This window comes from Acomys minous (genome assembly GCF_964271855.1).
Source record: "Acomys minous genome assembly, chromosome: 2".
NCBI lineage: Eukaryota > Metazoa > Chordata > Mammalia > Rodentia > Muridae > Acomys > Acomys minous.
Window position 1 is genome coordinate 115,377,671 of NC_140484.1, and position 18,948 is coordinate 115,396,618.

At 44.9% G+C, this 18,948-nt stretch overlaps 1 protein-coding gene across 3 annotated transcripts in view; it reads right to left on the minus strand.

The window, feature by feature from the left end:
- The window catches only part of AP3S2 (adaptor related protein complex 3 subunit sigma 2), a 46,389-nt gene that overhangs the window by 16,468 nt on the left and 10,973 nt on the right, over positions 1–18,948 (minus strand). For all 3 annotated transcript variants that reach the window (XM_084772454.1, XM_084772455.1, XM_084772456.1), the window contains exon 4: positions 15,911–15,982. In XM_084772454.1, coding sequence (XP_084628580.1) covers positions 15,911–15,982 — 72 coding nt within the window. The remainder of the gene's footprint in view (positions 1–15,910; positions 15,983–18,948) is intronic.

An 18,948-nucleotide genomic window follows, 5' to 3' on the forward strand; every position in this document is an offset into this window, starting at 1 on the left:
ACATACAAAGCAATAGTATCTGAGGACAAGCTCACTGAGCATATGGCTGACCGCAGGAAACGGCAGGAGGTGGAGCTAGAAAGGCAAGCTGCAGAGACGACAGTCACTGCGTGTGGTACTCAGGGACTTTGGGCTCACCGTTTGGTAGCAGTCCCCAAGTATTTCCTACACTCAGGAAAACTCGCTGCTCGATCAGTCTGGGTCATTTAACATTATTAAAGCTTCCAGGAAGGTGGAGGGAAGGAAAAGAAACAGCGCAGTATGCCTGCCTTCTTGCAAGGGTCTCAGTCACTCAGATGGGGTCAAGGCTGAGGAAGAGTATAGTCAGCGGGAGTGTTGTGGAAGCAGAAGACTCACAGGAAGACGGTAAAAACAGAGGCAAAGGCAGCATCAAGTGAGCTAAATAATTACTAACTCCAGCCCCCTATAAGCAAAGGTATGTGGAACTGTACTTACCCGATCCACAGCCACACTGGTTTTATGTGTGACTACAAAGGAAAGTGTTACAAATTAAACTATGACATGCTGGTGACTATAAGACAAATCCTGATTGGAGATGTTAAATCATAACTAGACGTGACCTGCAGAATTGATGAGGCTTGTCAAAGCACTTGTCTACTAGCCCATAAAGTCCTGGATTCCATCCCCAGCAAGAGAAAAAACAAAACAGAACAACAAAAAACCCTACACGGATGAAACATGACATTCCGCTTTAAAACTGAGGAAGAGTGAAGGCCAAGGCACTCTTTAAGATGGCTGCCTGAGCTGTAGACGGACCTGGGAAGCTGGAAGCCCACACAGCCTCTTCCCAAGGGAACACTGGGGCCTCCTGAGCCCACTCAGGCATCTCTAGGAAGAGGTGCCCTGCCCTGAAGCTAGTGAGGACACACAGGGGAAGAGAGAGGCAGATCAAGGGAGAAGTGTGCAACTCCTGGAGCACCAGCCCCTCGCCTGGGTCAGAATGTAACATGGATTTGTGGCACATTTGTGACTACAGATCAATGTCTAAAGAGAAGGGCTAGTCTAGCCAGGGACAACCTGAGAGGAGGATGCCTACGTCCCCCCTTGTCCTCCAGCTGGAAAGGCCCAAGAGGTGAGGCCTGGCGAGCAGGGAGCCCTCTGCTCCTTCTCTGGCTCTGTGTAAGCAACACTGCACACAGCATCAACAAGTACATGGGTCCTGAAAAATCAAAAGGGACACAGTTATGCAGTAATTTGCAAAATCCATGAACTGTGTCACTCTGAGTTTTGTGGGGTACTTCTTGTGGTTAAAGTCCTCCCTCAATAGGCAAGCCCAGGGAGGATAGCTTGGGCATTTCTCCGTTGGCTAATATCACAAACACATTTGAGAACTTACTCTCTAACAAACATGAACCTTAAGTTCTCAAGCCATGGGCAGCTAAGGTCACAAAAGCTCAACAGTGAACAAACGCACAAGTACTATGCGGGTGTCAAGTGGCAGGGACTTCCTTTCAGATTCAACAATGTGCACTGAAGCATACACTGGGCACGCTTTACTGGGCACACATCCACTTGGCTCCCAGAGGCTGTGAAGTTAATTACAATTGCCGGGCACGGTAGCGCCCTGGGAGGCAGAGGCAGGTGGATCTCTGTGAGTTCAAAGCCAGCCTGGTCTACAAAGCAACTCCAGGACAGCCAAGGCTAACAGAGAGAAACCTTGTCTCGAAAAACCAAAAACTAAAAGTAAAAATGAAAAATAAAAGAAGCTAATTAAAGTTTTAGGCTAGGGAAGGGATAATCTGGCCTCTAACTGTTTATTGTGGGAGGCAATCTAGGGGGGGGCAATCTAGAGGAATGGAAGGACACCCCCCCCCCAGGCAGTATGTACACCCGGCACCTTCCTGTAAAGTTAGTCTCCACATTGACCCAGCGTCTCTCCACAGAGGCCGTGCCTCTTACAGTTTCTTCTGTAGCCATGACTTGCAGTGGTGGCTCAGGCTCTTCCTGTGTTTCCCACTCCTCACCTCTTATGCCTTCCTCCCTTCCACTCTGATGCAGCCATGAAATTAGTTGTCTTTTTTCAGCCATTGAAGTTCCTTTACCTGTTGTTCCATCGGCCTGGAATATTCTACTCCAGCATCACATATCTCTTTCTTCTCTTCTTTCTGCTCAAATGCTATCTTATCAGCCACCTTCTCCAACTACCCTACATAAAATATCAGGCTGTGTCCACCTAACCCTTACCTTCCATATTGTGCCCTCTCTCTACAGCCATCACTAATTACCATATATCTTATTTTCCCTTACATCATGGATAGGAATGCTTGATTAGTTCTCCAGCCCTAGAACAGTGGACAATGACTTTCCCAGTAATTGCATGGTCAGCATGTACCAATATATAACTGGAAATATGTGGACAAGACAGTCTGATCACTACTTCACAATACTACCGGGCAGAGGAAACAAGCTGAGTAAGTAGTTAGTATGTTCTAAGCACTTTACATATATGGCTCTCACAGTCAATATCAAGGACTACGGCAAAAGCCAAGTTCATAAGTGGTAGAGTTAGGGATCAAGTCCAGCCAGGCAGGCTTGAGCCTGCTCCTAACTATACCATGAACAGAAACACACCGTGACAGCTGCAGAAACAGTCAAGGATGTTGGGAACCACACAGGTGCCTGCTTCAGTCTGTAAATGGCACAGGTGCCAGTAGAGATTTTGTGAAGCCTTGCTTCCTTGAAAAGCTGTCAGTCTGGAGCTGGGCAGAGCCGGACACTGGTTTGCACATGGTGAGTACGCAGTGCACTACGCCTGGGTGTAAGTGAGGAGTCAGAACAGATGGGTAAGTAAATGATGCCACTTGAGATTCCCAAGAAAAGACGGCCCACTTAAGATGTAAAAAGCCAACCTGGCACGCTGGTATACCCATCCAGGAGGCAGAGGCAGCAGGATCTCAGTGAGTTTGAGGCCAGTCTGCCCTACATATACATCTTATCTCAAAAAACAAGTTAAAGGCTAAGAAAATGGCCAGAAGAGGAGAAAACTACCAGTTCAGTATGCTATGGAACCAAGAACAAAGAATGCTTAAAGGAGAAGAGGACAAGGCTTCAAACTAGCCCTGAGCACACACCCTGCATCCAATCCAGCCTTCCTACTCTCCTGCCCTCCACCCACCACCCCTGCCTTCAGCTCCCCAGCAGACGGCCTTTGGAAAGTGGCCAGGGTACCACTGGTTAGCAAAAGGGGTCAAGGACACCAAGACCAGTGATTCAACATATACAGTCTCAAAATATCTATAGATCTACACTGGATCTGCTGGAGTTTATGCCTAGTTCCCTATCTCTGACCCACTCTTTCCCAACAAGTATATCCTCCCCACTGCCAGCAGATCGTGAGCCTTTGTGTAGCCTAAGTTGGCCTCAAACTTGCAATCCTGTTTGTCTCTGAATACTGGGGTCAAAGGTATGTAACACCACAGTCATCTTGACCCTAGGCTTGTGGTTTTTGTTGTTGTTGTTGTCCTTGTTTGGTTTTTTGAGCCAGAGTTTCTCAGAACAGCTCTGGCCATCCTGGACTCGCTTTGTGGACCAGGCTGGCCTTGAATTCAGAGATCTGCCTGCCTCTGCCTCCCAAGTGCTGAGATGAAAAGCGTGAGCCAACACGCCTGGCTGACCACACACGTTTCTAGTTTTGAAAGAAAAACTGAGATTAATATACACTTTTACAATATACTGGTCATATTTTAAAGTTCTCTAATTCTGTGTAGGAAGGACATGGGTTGAAGTTTCAACTGCTTTTAACCTAAGCCTCAGTTCCTCAAGTGTTACTGGAGAACATCACCACACCTACCAAAGATAATGAGGAGTAAAGTCCGCGGCATAATTCCTGGCATAAGGCAGCTGCCCATCCCTACCTCTCTCCTGGACTCCCGCGCCCTCAGTGACTTCTCTGAGGAAGTTCATAAAGCCTTGGTGGTCATCCTCTACCTCACACTGCGGGGATTTTCTCAGCAGCTTTTAACTCACGACAAGTCACTCCCAGATGGATGTCCAGCACCAGGGCCACTAGACTCGGTCAGCAGGTGCCTCTTGCGCTTCCCTGTGTAGAAGCCCTGACTCTCAGCTAAAAGCTGAAGGCAGTTTGCCATCTATCCTGCCCACCAGTTTCAGAGTCTAGCCTCAGAGACACGTGCAGCTTTTCTCTGCTTCTAGTCAAAACTGCGAACTAAGCACTTACTCCTGGGTACTTACTGTATTATTCCACCCAACCAGGGACGCACCTCCAATATGCTGGAAGGCATGTGCATGTGATGAAAGTGATGCTTAGTTACAAAAAGCCGTGCCTAGTGGGGGCTCCCTCACATCAATAGCACTGTGTCAACTGAGAGTGGCATGTAGTTACAACGCATTTCCAAAAGTATTCCAAGACAAAGCAGTGACTTTGGGTAACCCATGCTTTCAGCTGGACCACAGGCCTCTTGAGGATAGAATATTAGTGTATAAGACAAAGCTGTCTTTAGTTTCATATCTCTGTGCCTCTGTATTTAGCAATGTTCTCCTTGTAAATGCTTAATAAACACTTTTTGTCGGATAATCAGGAGTAAAAAGTCAAAAAACAAACAAAAACAAAACAACCCCACAAATGCTTTCTGTAGGCACCAGTACTTCTCAAGGTCAGAAGTCCCAGGAAAGGGACATCCAGGAAAGAGAAGGTCATTAACACAGAGTCTTCCTAAGGGGGATGCTCCTACTTCTCAGAGTCTGTTACTGAATTTTAATTCCTAAAGTAACCTTAAATTCATGTACATGTACATGTAAGATATAAATATCAAATATACTGTTAGCACTTCAGGAAAGCCATTGTAGGAGCTGCCTCTTCCTAAGTGTTAACCATGTTTTCTTCCTACAAAAATGATTCTCAGGTGGTGTGTACACCTTTAATACAGCAACCGGAGGCAGGTGGATCTCTGTGAGTTTGAGGCCAGCTTTGTCTACAGAGCAAGTTCCAGGACAGCCAAAGCTACACAGGAAAACCCTGCCTGGGGAAAAAAAAATTTTTTTCTGTGGTTTTGTAATATGTAATATAAAGTGTTAATGAATTAAATGTCAGCTTTGCCCCTAAAGAAACAAACTGAAAAAACCGTGGTAGAGTGCTGGGCATGGTGACACATACCTGTAACTCTAGCCTTTGTGAGTAGAGGCAGGGGGATCTGGAATTCAAAGTCATGCCTACCTTCATAATGAGTTGGAGGTGAGACTGGGACACAAGAGACCTTGTTTCAAAAAAAAAAATCAAACTAAATCAGCAACAGTCATTACTGGTATCACCCTTCTTTTGGTACAAGGCAGGACTATGTTTCCCTGGCCCCCTGAGCATGATGTGTAACTTATGTTAACCAATGAAATGACTAGTGGTAGGCATGTCAGTGTAAAAGCCACTACACAAGCGCCCAGGGGTACTTCCAAATGACAGCAGTGGACAGCAAAAGCACTGTGACCACATAATTCTTGAGAAATAAACTAAACCTATTCTAAGCTATCGAGACTCCTGGAGTGATGTACTCCCAAGCCACTGCTGATTCACATGAACAGCAAGTGTAGCAAAGTAATTTTGTTTTTTTTGTTTTGTTTTGTTGGTTTTTCCAGACAGGGCTTCTCTGTGTAGCCTTGACTATCCTGGACTTGCTTTGTAGACCAGGCTGGCCTTGAACTCACAGCAATCCACCTGCCTCTGCCTCCCAAGTGCTGGGATTAAAGGCATATGCCACCACTGCCCGGCCAGCAAAGTGTTCTTAACTAATGATTAAGAAAGATTATTATTATTCCTGCTTAGCCAGCCACTGATGAAACCCTCTTTTAATCCCAGCACTCACCAGGCAGAGGCAGGGGATTCTCTATGACTTCAAGGCCATGCTGGTCTACAGAGTGAATTCTAGGACAGCCAAGGCTACACAGAGAAACCCTGTAATGAAAAACCAAGAAAGAAAGAAAGAAAGAAAGAAAGAAAGAAAGAAAGAAAGAGAGAGAGTGTGTGAGCAAGCAAGCAAAGCAAGTCCTTGTTTCAGAGGTGGCTCAGCCTCTGCTGTGACATAGAAATGCATCTCTGTTCCAGTCTTTAAGGGCATGACAAATCAGCATCCACCATGATGTGCATGTGTGGTTTATTTCACCTGCAATCTATGTAAGGGGCAGCACTGGTACTAACCTTGTTCTTGGTTACTGTCTGGCTGTTAGTCTGTCTTTAGGAAGAGAGTTTCACCTCTATAGGTCAGGCTGGCTTTGAACTCACTATGCTCTCCTGCCTCAGCTACTGTGCTGGGGCTACAGGGTGTCACAACACCCAGCTCCCATCACACATCTTGACAAACACTGAATTTTCTCAAACGTGCTGGACTCCAAATAGATTGCTCTGAAAGGTCAAATGTTGCTGTCTTGTACTTAGCTGCCCTTAACTTCTAACAATGAATTAGTTAACAAACCAAAGGGGCTGTGTGTGAGTTCAATAGCAGGGGCCCTCAGCAGTGAAAGGTAGACAAAGATAGAACTCTATACTGTGGGCAAAGACATCAGGTGCAGTTTGAAAACATCTTGGCTCCTCCTGCCCCCACTTCTTCCTTTTAAACAAAGAGATTAAAAAATGCTTTTCAAAACCCAGTCCGCTGTCCTGAGGGAATGAGATACTGGCCTCTAAAGCAGACAGGCCAACACTGAGGAATGGGGACAAAGTGGACAGATGGTATGTGGGTCTTTGACAATCAAACTACTGTCTTGCTGATGCTCAGCCCTGACCTATAGCTGGCTTCTGAGTGTGTGACCATAAATGCATTCCCTCATTCTTTTTTAAAATGTATTTAATTTTATTTTATGTGCATCAGTGTGAAGGTGTCAGATCTGAAATTACAGACAATTGTGAGCTGCCATGTGGGTTTGGGAATTGAACTCGGGTCCCTTGGAAGAGCAGACAGTGCTCTTAACTACTGAGCCATCTCCCCACCCCCACCCCCATTTTCTCTTTGTTTAGGCAAAAATCTTCACTCTCGACACAGCAGGAATGCAATGGGACACCAGGCTGGATAGGCTTCCCTACTCTCTCATGCATGTCCAGATAAGAAAAGATGGCTAAAGACAGTCAAGTGTGCCAGCTCCTTCTGTCAGAGATGGCCCAGTGTGTCAGCCAGCTCCTACTGTAAGAACTGAAGCTCAAACAGTATATCTAATTCCCCTTCTTCAGTTAACTCGCGCAGAAGTAGGCTTCCCTCACGCTTTTGTTTCCAGAGAACAGTAAGCAAGGCAGAATCCCTGCTTCAAAGTCACTGCGATGTGGAAGGGGCTGCATGAGCCCTGCTGTGGCTAGATCTGTTCCCAGAAGGGCCATTTGACAAACGGAATCCATTATTGCTGTTTATGAGCCTGCAGCTTAGACTTCAGAAGTTCAACCACCAACACTCAGCATTTCCCCACTTCAGCTATCTACCTGGCAGTTTTCCTGGGCTCAGACCCACCCATCAGCACATGGGTCAACCCTATTGCAAGCCAACTGCAAGCTAAAGCATAGACAGAGGACTGGCATAGGCCAGCAGTTCTCAATCTATGGGTCTCAACCCCATTGGGGTTGAACAGTCCTTTCAAAGGTGTCACAGCCATGAAGTTGCAGCAACAGTAATTTCATGGCTGGGGGTCACCACAATACGAGGAACTGTATTAAAGAATCAAAGCGTTAGGTAGGTGAGAACTGCGACTCTAGCCCCTGGGCAAAGCCACTGAATTGCGATGTGAATGTGATGACTCACTCTTGGAAACCCAGTTGGATTCCAATCCCTGCTTTGCTGTTGAGAGGCTACAGATGAGAATGCTAAATCATCCACACAGTTTTCGACACAACAAACTCAATTACCATAATGCCAGTACTTAGGACAGTGAGCTGTGTTTAGGGACTGCTGAAGTATTGAGGAACCAGTTCCTCTGCAAAAATATGGTCCAGATGTGTCTACAGAGTGAATGGCAGGCTGGAGAGATGGCTCAGCCATTAAAGGCTAGGCTCACAACCAAAAATACGCGGCTACCTCACAGACCACAGAACTGGACCCTATTCAGTTACATAGGAAATTTGAGACCAGTATGCAGGGAGAATTTTGGTTTCTTTAAAAACCCAGTTATGTTGTGAATATGTTTTTGTTTCAATCCCAGGTGTGGGATATGGGGCTGCTTTGGATTGACCACATGACCTGGACTAACCCTTCACTGCCCTTGGTGGAAATTCACCACACAACTTTTACTTGTATTTATATTCCTCACTGTTTAAGGCCTCTCACTGAAAGCTAGGGGTGGGATAATGTAACAGAAGTTGGTGTTAATAAGGATAAAACTGATGTTAGTTCCCTGGGAAAAACAGCTATGTGGAAAATTGAGTCTTTCACAGCACCTATTACTTAGAGATACATTTAGATCATTAATAAGTAAGCATGAGTATGAATAAGCATGAGACACAGAAATCTAAAAAAGCCATTAAAGAAAAAAAAACATAGGTATATTCTAGAAGCTGACAAACTATATAACTGAACCATTAGGTTTTCATGTCCAGCCTCAGAAAGAAAGAACTAGTATGGACAGGAAGAGATTTTGATTATACAATTAAATCCTTGGTACCTTCCTGAAGGCAAAGCAAGCAGTTTCAGGAATTCTGATGTTGGTCCATCCTTTTCAGGATTGTAATAAAGATAGGGATCATACTGAAACAAGGGTTTATAACAAAGACACAGAAAGGAACATTTTGGCTCAGTGAACTGTACGCCTTCCTGAACAGACTTGTCAGGTCAGGATTTTTCTGATATTGTAGAAAATCAAAGAACAGACTGCTTTTGCTTAAGCAACATTTGTGTGCTGTTAGAAAGGCTGTACAGTAGTTTAAGAATCAAAGGAAGAGATGGTGGTCTTATGTCAAATATAAAAGAAAATTAGAAGAGGAAAACAAAGAACTAAACAAGAGCCAGACAGATGGGGCTTCTGCAGAAAGATGGAACTGATATAACAGGTAGCAGGAAATCCCTTCTGAGCTATTAACTCTGTACTAAACTTAAGACGAGCCAGACTCAAGTAGTTACCCTGTCTGGCATTTCTGTAACTGTAAGGCTTTACTGCACTGGCCTTAAGGAAAAAGACACTGAGTGAAAAAAACCCTGATTTTATCATAATGTTAATTTTTAGTTCTTATGAACTTTGCTGTTTGGTCACTTTGTTTGATTTATTTTAATATGCTTATGTAATCAAGGAAGATTTTAGAAAAAAATATATCCTAAAAGGCTGTGCAATCAATGATTTAAGTCTCTGAGGAAATGGTTTTGTGTATAAACAGCTCCTGTGAGAGACACAGGTTGTCAGAGCAGGTCAAGCCGTACCAACACGTGCTTCCTCTCTGTTCATCTCTTGTCAAACAAAACTAAAAGGTGTCCTGCGTCTGGTTTCTCCCCCGCCACTCTGGCACCCACCTGCTTCAGGCCCTGTCCTCCCCAGAGGCTGGACCGGCAGGGGTCTCACAGGAGGAGCTACTGCTGAGTCCTGCAGCTGCTGCTATTGCTGGACTGAGATATCCTGACAACGAACACTAGACTTGCTCCAAGGAACTCCACACCCTAATCAGCAGGAAGCAGTCTAACAATATTGATGCCCCCCACCCCCCCCACCCCGCTTTCTCCTCTATCCTTTCTCTCCTACCTAGTGTTGGGGAGTTGGAAGGAATTGGGGTGGTATAGGAAGATAGGAAAAAACCAATAAAGTAGCCAACACCCTGGCTACACCACTATGTTCTACATGAGATCTGTCACACAGAGTAGGACATCAAAACTAGACTGATTTGAAATTTACCATCAAGAGTAGTAGTTTCCTGGTGTGGTAGTATATGCCTTTACTCCCAGCACTTGGGAGGCAGAGGTAGGCAGATCTCTGTGAATTTGAGGCCAGCCTGGTCTACAAAGCAAGTCCAGGACAGCCAAGGCTACACAAAGAAACCCAGTCTTGAAAGAAACAAAAAACCAAGCAAACCAGTTTTGAGATAGGTCTTTTGCCTATATAAGTTAAACAAACAAAAAGCTGGCTATCAAGATATCCCTGGGGGAGGGGTACACCCACCCACACACCCACAAGCACACACACTATATATATATATATATATCTGAGATGGCAAATGCTTTGTGAGGGTGAGGTTCTTGCTGGGAAACACCTTCCGACACAGTAAGGGTGACTAAGATAGGAGTCTGACTCCTTTCATCATCAATTTCAACAACTCTGATAGATATGAGCAGTCATTTCCCAGTGCCAACCCACAGCTAAAAATAAACAGTTGTATAAACAGTTAAGGAGATCTGCTGCAGCAGCAAGACAGAACTACCGTGAAGATAAGACTGCGAGCGAGGGCAGGATTTTTATGGCCATTTACTTCCTTCTAAAAGCCATGTCAATAAAACAGAGCTGGGATCACATTACTGACTGAGCAGACATCCTTACAGATGTTTAAACATTAGAGTGATGAGGCCAGAAGTCACCCAGGAGATGATAATCCTGATATCCTCTCATGCTCTGAAACCCCCAGCCACTAGGAAGAGCAGGGAAGAAACCTCACCCTGGTAAAGAGGGTTTACAAAAGATCCACAGCAAACACTGCACGTCACAGCAACAGAACACTAGAGATTCTGGGCAGCAGAGCGAGCGTGAAAAAAACAAAAAATGAAAGCATGAGCTAGGCAGATCTTCTGTGAGTTTAAGGCTAGTCTGGTCTATAAAGAGAGTCCAGGACAGCCAGGGCTACAGAGAAACCCTGTCTCCAAAAAACAAAACCCAAAAAAAGAGTTTAACACAACCACTGGTCTTGGTATCAACATGTACAAATACAGTGAATTTTAAATAGCAACAATACATTTAAAATTAATACCCCAAACACCATACCTAGATAAAAATAGGTACCTAGGATAAAACTTAACAAAAGCACAAAACGGCTATAGAAATGGAGGTGTAAGAGCTGGTGGCTCATGTGTAATCCTAGACTTGGAGGCTGAAGCAGAGGTGCACCACGGGCTTGAAGGCACCTACACAACAGGCTTCCAGGATAGCCAGTCTTGAACATGCTCCCCAAAAGAAGTGAAGATACACTATGGATGCAGTTTATATTATAAAAATGTAAATTACCTTCAAATATTTAATGAATTTTACATAATCCAAGCTTTACATTTTTTTTACATTTAAATTATACAAACCACATTTAAGGACAGGCCTCATGCCCAGCAGTAGATGGCCAATAGAAAAGGAACTCAATGCTATTTTTGGAGCTTTCTTGTTGTTTTGTAATGTTTATTTGAGCATGTTTTGCCTTATTGGTCATTTGCTTAAATGTTATGATTTTTGATTTTTTGGTTTTATGAGTTTATAGGTTTTATTTGTTTGTTTTGGGCTTTTCCCCTGTTTGTTTGATTGTTTCTTTCTTTCTTTTTCTTGTTTTCAAGACAGGGTTTCTCTGTGTAGCCTTGGCTGTCCTGGACTCGCTTTGTAGACCAGGCTAGCCTCAAACTTACAGCGATCCTCCTGCCTCTGCATCCTGAGTGCTGGGATTAAAGGCGTGTGCCACCACACCCAGCTGCCTGTTTGTTTTCTAAAGAGAGAGAAAGGAGTTGGAAAGATGAAGGAAGTGGGGATAACCTTGAAACAGATGATCAGAATATACTGTATGGAGAGCAGAGCGTGGTGGTGCTACTTACAGAAATATTGAAAATTCTTCCAACCAATCAAAGACAGCCAGACATGACTGGCATGCTGTGATTGGGAAAGCTGCCTTAGATGCACGCTCTTCACTGCTTGGATGAAGCAGCTTGAACCAGGGACTCCCCTTCACCCTTTCACAACAGCAGCTGGTCCTTCCAAGGCTCCCATCCAACAGTTCAAGTACCAGGCAGATACCAGGTATGACCATCTGGCACTCAGCTACAGACTGCCTAGTGCCTACTCTGTGTTGCTCATCACTGACACTGCTGCTCTTACTAAAAGCCTGATAAAAAGACAGCTCTTGGGCTGGAGAGATGGCTCAGAGGTTGAGAGCACTGGCTGCTTTTCCAGAGGACCCCGGTTCAATTCCCAGCACCCACATGGCAGCTCACAACTGTCTATAACTCCAGTTCCAAGGGATCCACCACACTCACACACACACACATACAAGCAAAACACCAATGCACATAAAAATTTTTTTTAAAAATCAGTTTTTCAAAAAGAACAGAGTCCTAGGACAGACAGGGCTGTTACACACAGAAACCCTGTCTCAAGAAACCAAAGAGACAGAGACAGAGAGAGAGACAGAGAGAGACAGAGAGAGAGAGAGAGAAAGAGAGAGAGAGAGAGAGAGAGAGAGAGAGAGAGAGAGAGAGAGAAGGAGGGAGGGAGGAAGGGAGGGAGGGAGGGAGGGAGGGGGGCGCGCACTATGAGAAGGAGTGAGTCACTTCAGCAGAGACTGTCCCTAGTCACACCATACCGTAAAGATAACAGAGGGTGGGAGACCTATGCCTTTTTTTCTGTCAATTAGGAAAGTCCTTTCCCAAGAAAGACCAATGCTTTAGTCTATGCTGAGACATTCAAAATATCACACCTGCACTTGTAAACAGGTAGCACCTATGAAGCAACCCAATCTGTGCAGCATGGTAACCACAAGTAGCACTCAGTTTTTCACAACTTAAAACAATGAGTTGAATGGGAGGAAACAGGGGAAGGGCTAACAATCAAGCTGTAATATGAATAAATTAATAAAAAATGGTAAAAAATAAAAAAAACAACAACAACAACAACAACAAAACGAGTTAGGTGTCAAGATAGCTCAGTAGTTACAGGCACTTGCAATGACCTAGGCCGCAAAGGTAGAAAGAACTGACTGATTCCGCAAGTCTGTCCTCTGACCTCTCCACACACACATGTGGCCACAGAGTGACACTCAGTCTCAAAGAACAAAAACAAAACAACAAAAAACCCAATCCTTTTATAATAATAATAGTAAGGCCCATAAAGACATCTCAATTTCATATTCTCAACGTAACCTTTTGTCCCCTGGATAGTACGTAAGGGAAGTGTTCTCCTTGGTGTAAATCACAAGACAGCAACATCCTTACCTATTGGTAAACAACCATCACTGCGCATGCAAAGAGAGGGGTTAAGAGAGGTCTGAAGTTTCAAAGATCTTTTCAGATGACAAGGGAGGTTGGGCACCACAAAAGCATCAGTGAGTCCCGGATGCCTTGTGAAGCGCCAGCCTCAAGTTGTCTCTAAGGAAGGAATATGTTCTATGATCCTCTTGCCCAGGCTATGACAGAGTCAGAGACAGGCCAATGAAAACACACTCTGTTAACATCCAAACAAGAGCACTCTCTGACTGAGGTCATCTTACAGGAACCAGACTGCTCCCCTAGAGCAGCTAGGACTTCTTTGCACCACACAGAACCATAACTGGGACAAGAGCAACCAGGCCAGGCCTTGACCAGGACTGCTTAGTCACGTCTACCTCTTGTCCTTCATACAATTCTCCTAAGTAAACCCTGACACTATCAACAGAGATGAAAAAGAAGAGAAGCCACTGAAAAATGGCCAAAATATGCTGTGTAATGCTAGCAGCAACGAGGGTAAAAACTTGCTGCCATGATAATAATAAACTAATAAAAAGTATGCCATAGGGCTGGAGACGTGGCTCTTCCAGAGGTCCTGAGTTAGTTCAATTTCCAGTAACGACAAGGTGGCTCATAGCCATATTTAATGAGATCTGGCGCCCTCTTCTGGCAGGCAGGCACACATACGGGCAGAACATTGTATACATAATAAATAAATCCTTAAAAAAAAGTATGCTACAACAATGGCCAGTTTTTCAAAAGGTGTGGGGAGGGGTACTGGAGAGATGGCCCAGGAGTTAAGAGCACTAACTGCTCTTCTAGAGGACCCAGGTTTGGTTCCCAGCACCTACATGATGGATCACAACTATCCTATAACTCCAGTTCCAAGAGATTCTACACCCTTTTCTGACCTCCATGGGCACTGCACACGCATTGTATACAAACAAACATTCAGAAGAAATATGAATACACACAAAATAAATACATAAGCATTTTTTTTAAAAACCTCCTTCCAAAAGCCACGGATCACTGGAAGGTCGCTGGCTGATCTGCCAGTGAATAGCTCTGAAGACAGCATATGCCAGCTGGACAGAATAACACTCCTATCCCCCTGTGAGTTGTCTCCTATTTAACTTGGCACACGAGGACGCAGGCCTCATCACAGTCATGCTAACAAAACAAATCTGAGAACACTACTTGGGTCCATTTCAATGCTGTCTGGCTGTGCTTCCTCAGAGCATCCTACATCTGAACTCAAATGGTGTTACAAATGTCTTAGTCACTGACTGCTCCTCGGCAAAGATACAAGCTTTTGTTTTGTTTTTTAAGATTTATGTGCATGAGTGTTTTGCCTGTGTCAATGTGGACCACATACATGCCTGGTACCTGCAGAGGCCAGAAGAGGGCATCAGATCACCCGACTGGGGTTAAAGACAACTGGTTATGAGCTACTGTGTGGGTACCAGGAGCAAAGCCTGGATCTTGTGCAAGAGCAGGATGCACTCTTTTGTTGTTTTCTCAAGACAGGGTTTCTAATAGCCCTGAGTGTCCTGGAACTCAATTCTGTATAGCAGCCTCACCTGGAACTCACAGAGATCAACCTGCCTCTGCCTCTGCCTCCCAAGTACTGGAATTAAAGGCGTGCCCCACCATGCCCGGCTACAATATGCACTCTTACCCACCAAGCCCTACAGCCCCCCAAATACAAACTTTATTATAACAGAGCTCCTGAGCGCTCATCATTCCAAACCCTTCCTGTCAGCAGCCTATGTCTAGGAAACACATCTCATAACCAACATAAACACCTCAGCTTCAGAGGTGCAGCCAACTTAATTTAGTGTCATAACTGCCATATACCAAGAAGTCTGCCTGCAAAAGAACCAGGAAGAACAGGCCCAGTGATACTCTCTGTGCACTAAAATGATGAACAGATCTTAGCAAAAACAACAACAAAAACCAAGACACACCAGTGCTGGAGGAATGGCTCAGCAGTTAAGAGCACCAGCTGCTCTTTCAAAGGATCTGGGTTGAATTTCCAGCACCCACATAGCAGCTTAGAATCAATCCTCTGTAACTCCAGGCCCAGAGGACCCAATGTCATGTTCTTCTTGTCTCTGGAGGTAGCAGGTACACACTTGTTGTACAAACATACATGCACACAAAACACCCACACACATTACAAAAAAACTCTCAAAACTAGCTAACATCCAACTTTTTAAAAACATGTTTGTTAAAAGCCAGATGTTGACTTTAATCCAATCAGAGGTAGGTGGATCCAGGCCTACACAGAAAGACCCCATCTCAAAAAGAAACAAACAAACAACAAAAAAAACCAACAACAAACCAACCAATAAACAAAGAAGTGGATGGATAAAAACACGTTTGTTTACTCTATCTGTTTATTTTGGGGGTGGGGCACACACATGCCATGGAGCATGTGTGGAGGTCAGAGGACAGTTTGCAGAGGTCAATTTTCTCCTTTCCACACGTGAATTCTGAGGCTCCAGCTCAGTTCATCAAACCTTGGGAAGCAGGTCCATTACCCACTAAGCCATCTCACTGGCCTCTCGGAACTAGTAAGCTTACTAACTAAATAAAACAGGTTCAGACAATGCATGGCCCAGTGGTAGAGTACCTGGTTAGCATGTGGGAGGCCCTGGATTCAACCCTCAGTACTGCAAAATTAATTGACTAGTTGATTAAAACAGACTCTAGAACAGGTCAGAGCAAACGAGGAAGGGAAAGAACAAGAAGGCACACGGTGGCTAGCGATGGCCGAAACTTGCACTTTACCAGGAGCCCCATTCTGGGAGAGGACATACCTTATCCATATGGAAGATCAAATCCAACTCACACACATTTTCAAAACACTTATCCAGAGTCTCCACGAAAACCTAAGGGACAAGAAAAGACATGAGAGAGAGTAGAGCGTCACTCCCTGCTTTACACATGCCACCTGTGAACATAAAAGACAAGCCTGGCCCACACTGCAGTCCTGCTGACCCGGAAGCTGAGGCAGGAAGGGAGCTGGAGACCAGAACTTGGAGACCAGCCTGGGTGACACAGTGAGACCTCAGGCTCATTTAAAAAGCCTGACACTAGGGGCTGGAGAGATGGCTCAGTGGTTAAGAGCTCTGGCTGCTCTTCTGGAGGACCAGGGTTCAGTTTCCAGCAACCACGTGGTGGCTCACACCTGCCTGGAGTTCCAGTTTCAGTGCACCCAACACCCTCATTCAGATATACCAGTATATATGCAGGTAGAATACTAATGCACAAAAATAAAATTAACATTGGGAAAAAAAAGGCTAAAACTGAAGATGCAGGTCTGTAATCCCATCTACTCAGGCAAGAGGATTACAACCAAGGACTGTTTGGCCAACTGTAAGCAACACTATCTCAAAGTTTTATAAAAGTGAAAATAAATAAAAATAATGTATGCCGAGTGTGGTGAGACATGCCTGTAATCCCAGCACTAGGAGAGACAGAGGCAGGTGGGTCTCTGTGAGTTCAAGGCCAGCCAGTCTTGAAAACAAACAAACAAACTAAAAAAAAAAAAGAGGCAGCTACAACATTCTTTCTACCTCACACAAGATCTCAAAAACAAATTGGCATGGTCTGTCTCCAACAGTAGCTGATACCTACTTCATTAATTCCAAGGGTATTGATCATTCCCCCCCACCTTAAGACAGGGTTTTTCTGTGTCTCTGTGTTAGCCTTGGCTGTCCTTGACTTGCTTTGTAGACCAGGCTGGCCTGGAACTCACAGCGATCCACCTGCCTCTGTCTCCTGAGTGCTGGGATTACAGGCGTGCACCACCATGCCCGGCTTTAAACAGGAAGTCTGGTTTTCAATTTAGCAATTCAACCAGCAAACATAGTATGACTTTCTCTTCCCCTCTAAATGTATAGCATTAATGTAATTTTATATCTAGTTAGTTTGTTTTTCAAGACAGTTTCCCTGTGTCATACTGGCTGTCCTGGAACTCACTCACCAGACTAGGCTGCCTCAAACTCAGAGATCCTCACACTTCTGCCTCCCAAGTGATGGGATTACACTACACCTGGCCACCAAGGAGTGCTGTTGCTTACTGTCTTGCTCTCCATGGCTTGCTTGACCTGCTTTCTGCCCTTTTTTTTTTTTTTTTTTGAGACAGGGTTTCTCTGTGTAGCCTTGACTGTCCTGGACTCCCTTTGTAGACCAGGCTGGCCTCGAACTCACAGCGATCCGCCTGCCTCTGCCTCCAGAGTGCTGGGAATAAAGGCATGCGCCACCGTGCCCGGCTGCTTTCTGCCTTCTTATAGCACATAGAACTAGCCCAAGGGCAGTACTGCCCTCAGTGAGCTGGACCCTCCCACATCAATCATCAGGCTTGCCCATGGGCCAATCTGGTGGGACATCTTCTCAGTTGAGGCTCCCTCTTCCCAGATGACCCTAGCTTGTGTCAAGCTGGCATAAAACTAGCCAGAACAAACACACTACTGTTAAGACATAACTAGTCCTTTCTCATCTGTCCATCCTAAGATCTCATAGTAATATTAATAGTGCAGTATGAAATTCTCCAACTTAAAAAAAACTTAGTATTATTTCTCTGTATGAATATGTGCTTGTGTATGTGTCCAAGGAAACCAGAAAGCTGTTGGCTCCCTGAAGCTGGAGTTCCAGGCAGGTGTGAGCTGCCTGACACGGGTACTAGGAATCAAACTTGAGTCCTTTGCAAGAACAACATGTGCTCTTCACCTGTGAGCCATTTCTCCAGCCCCCCCCCCTTTTTTTTACTTTTAAAAGTCCTACAATCTTAAAAATCCAAACACTTTATAAAAGTTCAGTCCCAGCCCTGTGGTGGTAGCACACGCCTCTAATCCCAGCCCTGGGGGCCAGAGGCAGGCGGATCGTTGTGAGTTCGAGCCCAGGACAGGAAAGCTACACACAGAGAAACCCTGTCTCGAAAAACAAAAACAAAACAAGACAAAAAAAAAAGTTCTGTCTCAGCTGGATATAGTGATACATGCCTGTAATTCCAGCACTCAGGGAGGGAGGCAGAGGCAGGCAGATCGCTGTGAGTTCAAGGCCAGTCTAGTCTACAAAGCAAATCCAGGACAGCAAAGGCTACACAGAGAAACTCTGTCTCAAAAAACAAAAAAACAAAACAAAAAACAGTTTAGTTTCAGCCAAGCAGTGGTGCCTCACACCTCTAATCCTAGCACTTCAAGGCCAGCCTGGTCTACAGAGTGAGTCCAAGACAGCCAGGGATACACATAGAAACCCTGTCTCAAAAAATAAACAAATAGGGCTGGAGAGATGGCTCAGTGGTTAAGAGCCTGGCTGCTCTTCCAGAGGTCCTGAGTTCAATTCCCAGTAACCACATGGTAGCTCACAACTATCTATAAGATCTGGTGCCCTCTTCTGGCCTGCAGGCACACATGCAGACAGAGCAATGTTCAAAAATAAATAAATAAACAATTAAACAAACAAACAAACAAAAAGTTCAGTCTTTTTAAAAAACATTCAGTCTTCTTCTATGGGCTGGAGAGATGGCTCGGGGATTAAGAGCACTGCCTGCTCTTCCAGAGGTTCTGAGTTCAATTCCCAGCAACCACATGGTGGCTCACAACCATCTATTTTCATGCCTTCAAAACCAGTACCATACAGATGACTCCTATTCATTACCAAAGCTCTCAGAATGAGATTCTGCCTCAGCCTCCTCTGGAGCCCAGTTTCTGAATGCTGACCCTGAGGAAACACTTCTCAAAGGATTTCACTTCAGTGACACTGGTCTCTTCTTAATTACTGCCAACTTCTTAGCTCCAGCAGGCTAGCATCAATTGTCCTAGCAAAGCAAAGGTTTCATTTTAGTAATGTT